We start from the raw sequence: 6,546 nt of genomic DNA on the forward strand, positions 1-6,546 counted from the left end.
TTATAATAATTGAGATACTCTCTCTCTCTCTTTCTCTCTCTTTCTCTCTCTCTCTCTCTCTCTCTCTCTCTCTCTCTCTCTCTCTCTATATATATATATATATATATATATATATATATATATATATATATATATATATATATATATATATATATATTCATTCATCCATTTTCTCCCGCTTATCCGTAATTCGGGTCGCGGGGGCAGCAGTCTAAGCAGGCCTCCACCTTCGACTGCTGCCCAATCCTCACAGCACCATCCCTTACGGTCCCTCTTGCAGGTGGTGAGCCCACGGGAAGGCATATATAAATATATATATATATATATATATATATATATATATATATATATATATATATATATATATATATATATATATATATATATAATATTAATAATTGAGATACATACATATATATATATATATATATATATATATATATATATATATATATATATATATATATATACTTGCAATCAGAAATATTCTGTATATAAGGATTTATAAATAAAAATCTTTTCAAAGTGCAGGATTCTGCTTTGGATGGCTTCTTAATGAGTTTAGTGATACATAAAATCAACAAAGAAAATGTATGATGTAGTATTTGTGTGTAACAGTATATTTTGTTAAGATTGCCATGTCACAATTATTTAACCCCTAAATAATATTGATGCTTTTAAAGATTTCTGTCAGTTTTATGGCCTGATCCTTCATTTGCTTCAGCTGTGATGCATATATAAACCCCGACCATGAAGGTGTTCAAGGTGAGTTGCAATCATGGGAAAGACAAAAGAGCTTCCACAAAAGCTGAGAGAGGAGATTATTTCATCACATCTGAAGAGCCTTGGGTATAAGAAGATTTTCAAAAGATTTAACATTCCAAGAAACACCATTGGGAGCATTATAAGGAAGTTTAAAACTTATGGAACAGCTGCAAACCTGCCTGGCCGTGGAAGAAAGCTCACAATTTCATCAAGGGCCCTTAGCAACTTAGTCAGGACAGCTAAGAAAAACCCCCGTGTGAGTGCAAGAAAGCTAAAGGATGACATGATGAAGGCTGGTACAAGTGCTTTAGTGGCAACTATAAGACGTGCACTAAATAATCAAGGACTACATGGCCGGACCCCAAGACGCACTCCACTCTTGACCTCAAGGAACATCAGGAGTCGACTAGAATATGCCAGGAGGAATCTAGATAAAACTACAGAGTTCTGGGTGACTGTTCTATGGACTGATGAGACCAAACTGGAACTTTTTGGACATATGGAACAGCAGTATGTCTGGCGTGCAAAAGGTCAGGCTTATGACCAGAATAATACCATCCCCAAGGTCAAGCATGTAGGTGGGTCAATAACAATGTAATGAATTTTAAAGAAAAATGTGATGCCTTCTGTTGACAAATTAAAACTTGGTGATCATTGGATCTTCCAGCAAGACAATGATCCAAGCACACCTCCAAATCAACCAAAGCTTGGATGGGGAAAAGATGCTGGAGTGTCCTGGAGTGGCCTGCTCAGTCACCAAATTTAAATCCAATTGAAAATCTTTGGTGGTATTTGAAGAAGGCAGTTGCAGCACGGAAGCCGTCAAATCACTGCGTTAGAGGCTTTTGCACGTGAAGAATGGGCAAAGATTCCAATCAAGAGGTGTAAGAAGCTTGTCAGCACTTATCGAAAATGCTTGTTAAAAGTTATAAAAACTAAAGGGCGCTCCACAAGTTACTAAAGCTGGGGGTTGAATAATACTGCTCATGTGTTACAGGACTTACAATTTTCATTAGAGCTTTAAAGTTAAGTCAACTTCTGTTGTCAAAATAACTTAAATATGTATCAATAAATATTGTTTGTTATTTCACAAGTTTTTTTTAATTTATTTTCACTATCTTTCATCAACATCACTGTATTGTCTATTGAGGTGAGGGGGTTGAATATTTCTAATTGCAAGTGTATATATATATATATATATATATATATATAAAGTATCTTAATTATCTCAAAAGTGTGTACTTCTCAAGTGTCTAATATCCAGCAGCTCCATGATGTCATTATATATATAAAATACAGTATTTATAAAATACAGTCTGTTACATAAAGTAAATACAGTTTGATATATAAAGATATAAAGTAGTAAGCGTCACTTCAAGGCATATATTTGTGGAGCGTATAGAAGGCTTTAGACATGATTTGGAAGACCTTTTGAGATGTAGGTGCTATTAAGAGATTTAAAAACTATTAATAAACAGTTCAAAATAAATGTTTCCTGAGCATTTTGAATAAATAAAAAAATAATTTTCCTAACCATATCCTTCTTGTGGGTAATGTTGGCGAGGTCCAGGGCAAAGATGATCTCTCGAGCCCCAAGGATGAGCACACCCATGTCTTCCACGAGGAGCATGGTGGAGTAGTTCCTCACTTCTTCCTCCTGAAAAATGTATCCTCCATTTTCTAGCAACAGCAGAAAAGGGTTTAAGTCCCTTGTGTAAGGAAGTAGCTAATTGGAGAGTGCTACTTGTAATAAAGAACAGAAGAGTACTGAGAATTAAAGAAGAGTAGAAGTAGAGCGAAATGAATGCTTGTAAATATTTTCTTAATATTATTCGTGTTTATTTTATTTTAAAATGCCTTTTCGATCATTTTACCTAATTGCACCTATAAAGACATTTGTAGTCAAAAGTGGCTTGTCTTAAGCCATTGCGTATGCAAGGAGATCGCTAGCAGACTGGGACACAGAAAAATGCGGTCAAAGAGTTAAAAACTAAAATATAGATATTTAATGGCACATTAAATGTACAGTTTAGAAAATATATTTTTTGTTTATTGATTTTTTTATTTTTTTTTGATTTTCTAGATTTTCTTGGTTATAATGTAAATGGTTGAAAAGGGGCACAAGGTCAGTCGATCTGGCAATTTTTCAGTGCAGGGCTTTTGGTTCAGTACAATGCAATCCTTTTTAAGTGTGGAACATAGTTAATAATAATTTTTTAATTAATATTAAACTTGAAAATATGCACAACAATGCCAGGGTTATAAAAAAATAGTAAACTAGAGTTAGTGAAGTATCACTGTGTCTACTACCTCCAAAAAATGATTTGTTTTGCACATGTATGAAAACGCTAATGAATCCATAGTGCCAGGAACTGGCTAGCAACTAACTCTAGCGCTAAGAATTCATTAGTGTTTTATGTCTAGCTTCAAGAATTCCTCTTAAAAGGAGAAAATCCTGAAAATTCGGCATATTCAGGGAGTAAATGACTGAAGGAATGAAGTAGAACAGATCATATCTTTAGAAAATGACCCATTCAATTTAAAACACACATATATACATCTGTAATACCCAAATAGGGTAACAAATGTAAACTATTAAACTGACTTTTTCCATTAATTAAAATTGTATTTGATCAATTAAATTTGTGCCACTTTGACTGATTACTCAATTTTATCAATATAAAAGTGTATTACAAAAAATAAATAAATAAATATATATATATATATATATATATATATATATATATATATATATATATATATATATATATATATATATATATATATATAATTTTGTTATTTAAATTAGCAGGCATTTAATTTAGAATTGTTAAAAATGGAAACTGTACAAATGTTGATGGTCACAAATGCTAATTATATAAATTGTGTTAATAAAAAAAAACGACAAGCGATTTTATGTTTAGTATTTCTTCCCCCAACTGTACCAGAACTGTTCCGAACCATGAATTTTGTGTGCTGTTACAGTCCTAATACATATAGGTGTCAAAATTAACACGCTACGAAACGCAAAGTAGCGCAAAGTAATTTTAATGGCACTAATTTTATTAATACGCGATTAATAAAAGTATATATAAATCTAGAAGAAGCTAAATTCCACCCTTCAATGCAACACACATTTATGCACACCGTTCTTTCTCCATTCAGACATAAAAAAAATAATAAACTTCAGCAAAAATAGATTTTCAATCACTAAACTTCTGTTTTACTGACGTGTCAACTCTCAAATCAAGCACCAAAAAAACACCATGATGCACACATTCGGCAATTAAAACTGTCCGTGTGGAAACATAGAAAAAGTTCAGTTTGGTGTCCCGATGGTTTTCGTAATTTTAAACAAAATAATTACTTTAAAACATTTACAAGAATATGATGATAATCATGCGAATAATCGCTATCAAATATTTAAATTGATTGACAGCCCTTAGATAGATAGATAGATAGATAGATAGATAGATAGATAGATAGATAGATAGATAGATAGATAGATAGATAGATAGATAGATAGATAGATAGATAGATAGATAGATAGATAGATAGATCACTTACTGCTCAGGGGAACTGTTTTCCGTGGGGTGCTGAACAAAGGCAAATTCTGGGCTGAAGTAAATACAGCTGGACCCCAGAAAGACAGGATGATAAGGAGAAACAGCATGTCCTTAGCTCTTCTGCTACAGCACAAGGTCATTTTTCAGCCTCTCAAACAGTCACACTGTAAAAAATACTGGAATAATTTACCATCTGACTTAAAATGGCATTAATTTACTTATATGACAAATAAAATAATAAATGTAAACTAATTTTAACATTTTATTGTGAAATATGTCAAACAATGCTCCTTTTCCTGACATGAAGCACAAATTCTAACAAATATTTAACCAGATTAGACCTTTATATATATATATATAAATATATATATATATATATATAAATATATAAATATATATATATATATATATATACACACACACACACACACACACACACACACATTAAAACATTTTTACACACACACACACACACACACACACACACACACACACACACACACACTAAAAAATAATGTGTATTGTGATATGTATTAAAACATTTTTACACACACACACACACACACACACACACACACACACACACACACACACACACACACACATATATACATATATATGTGTGTGTGTGTGTGTGTGTGTGTGTGTGTGTGTGTGTGTGTGTGTGTGTGTGTGTGTGTGTGTAAAAATGTTTTAATACATATCACAATACACATTATTTTTTAATGTTCCTTATATTTATATTTCAAATTATATTCTCCTGAAATATTATGTTTTTAAGTATTTATAAGTGATTTAATACTATTTTTTAATTCAAGCCTTGGTATAGAAATAATAATCCAATGATTATCCCATATTGAATGATTATATTATATAATATAACCACTGTTATCTGAAAATAAAGTTATTAATATTACTTTGCATCTGGCCATATCACACCAAACCATAACTGTTTGGTTTATGACACGACCAAGGCTTGATCCAGGCTGCCAGTAGTGGAAAGCAGACACACTAGTGGTCAGTAACAGGGAAGTGTTAGAACCCACATGCCCACAAAGTTCAGAATTGATAAATGCAAGGGTCTCTATATTAAGGGTCCTAACACAAACAAACAAACACACACACACACACAAAAAAAAAAAAACAGCTGAGCAAAAATCAGTACATGTTTCAAAGATGTTCAGAGATGTTCTGGTAACACAGGGAACAAACATAAACAAGGTCTCTTAGAACTTAACACAATATCCAGTACAAGCAAAACAAACTCAAACACAGTAATACAAAGTAACGACTTCAGAACAGAGCAGGAGAATCTAATCATACAACGACCAGGCATAAATTATGACCTTATAACATTATGATTGGTGAGTGAATAATACTCTCTTCAAAAAATCTCTTCATCATGGAACTGGTTAGTGGGTGGGATATTACAGGCAGCAAAGTTAATATTTTGTCCTTATAGTTGATGCATTTAAAGCAGGGAAAATAGGCAGCCATAAGGATTTGAGCGAGTTTGATAGGGACCAAATTGTGATGGCTAAATGACTGGGTCAGAGCATTTCCACAACTGCAGTTCTTGTGGGGTGTTCCTAGTCTGCAGTGGTCAGTATCTTTCAAAAGTGGTCCAAGTAAGGAACAGTGAGCAAATCCGGATACATCCGGGTTAAATAACCTGATCCTTTATATCACTCAGGATTTAGGAATCCTTCTCTTCATTTACTTGTCTCACTTGAGTCATTAGCTATCTTGCTACAACAACATATATAAATAAAATTTTAAATTACACTATTTAGTTGTTCTAAGATGTTGTTAGCAAGTAACTGCAGCAACAAGTAGCTGATTGAGTTGATCAGAAAACAGTGGACACAGTGGACTCAGTTTTATGGTCCTAGACGTGTCCTGGCTGATCCACCTGGCTGATCCACGTCGGATTCCTGGCGCGTTTCTGAGGGACTTGTGAGTGGGATTCATGAGTCTGGTGAATTCTAAGCATTCGGTAAGTGCCCTCTAGTGGAATTCCATGGTAAAAACAGACAGAATCCCTACTGACTCAAGTAACTCAAGGAACACGTGAGACTGGGATCCGTTTACTGAGTGATTCATAAGGATTTGAATCCGAAAAACTAATTCGGAATATTCATCTCTACAACTGAACAAACGTGGGAACATTACGGCCAGATTAGGGAGTGGGGTATAAGAAATAGGTAATGTGGGC

The 6,546-nt window shown here is 33.4% G+C and overlaps 1 protein-coding gene across 1 annotated transcript in view; it reads right to left on the reverse strand.

Annotated features, from left to right (window-relative positions):
- The window catches only part of LOC310717090 (uncharacterized protein), a 29,150-nt gene extending 24,690 nt beyond the window's left edge, over positions 1-4,460 (reverse strand). Inside the window, exons 1-2 of the mRNA XM_083524767.1 lie at positions 4,333-4,460; positions 2,300-2,445 (exon numbers count right to left, since the gene is read on the reverse strand). Coding sequence (XP_083380893.1) covers positions 2,300-2,445; positions 4,333-4,438 — 252 coding nt within the window. The 5' untranslated portion in view covers positions 4,439-4,460. The remainder of the gene's footprint in view (positions 1-2,299; positions 2,446-4,332) is intronic.
- Between the last annotated feature and the right edge of the window lie 2,086 nt (positions 4,461-6,546).

The sequence above is a fragment of the Silurus aristotelis genome (genome assembly GCF_946808225.1).
Source record: "Silurus aristotelis genome assembly, chromosome: 22".
Taxonomy (NCBI): Eukaryota; Metazoa; Chordata; class Actinopteri; order Siluriformes; family Siluridae; genus Silurus; species Silurus aristotelis.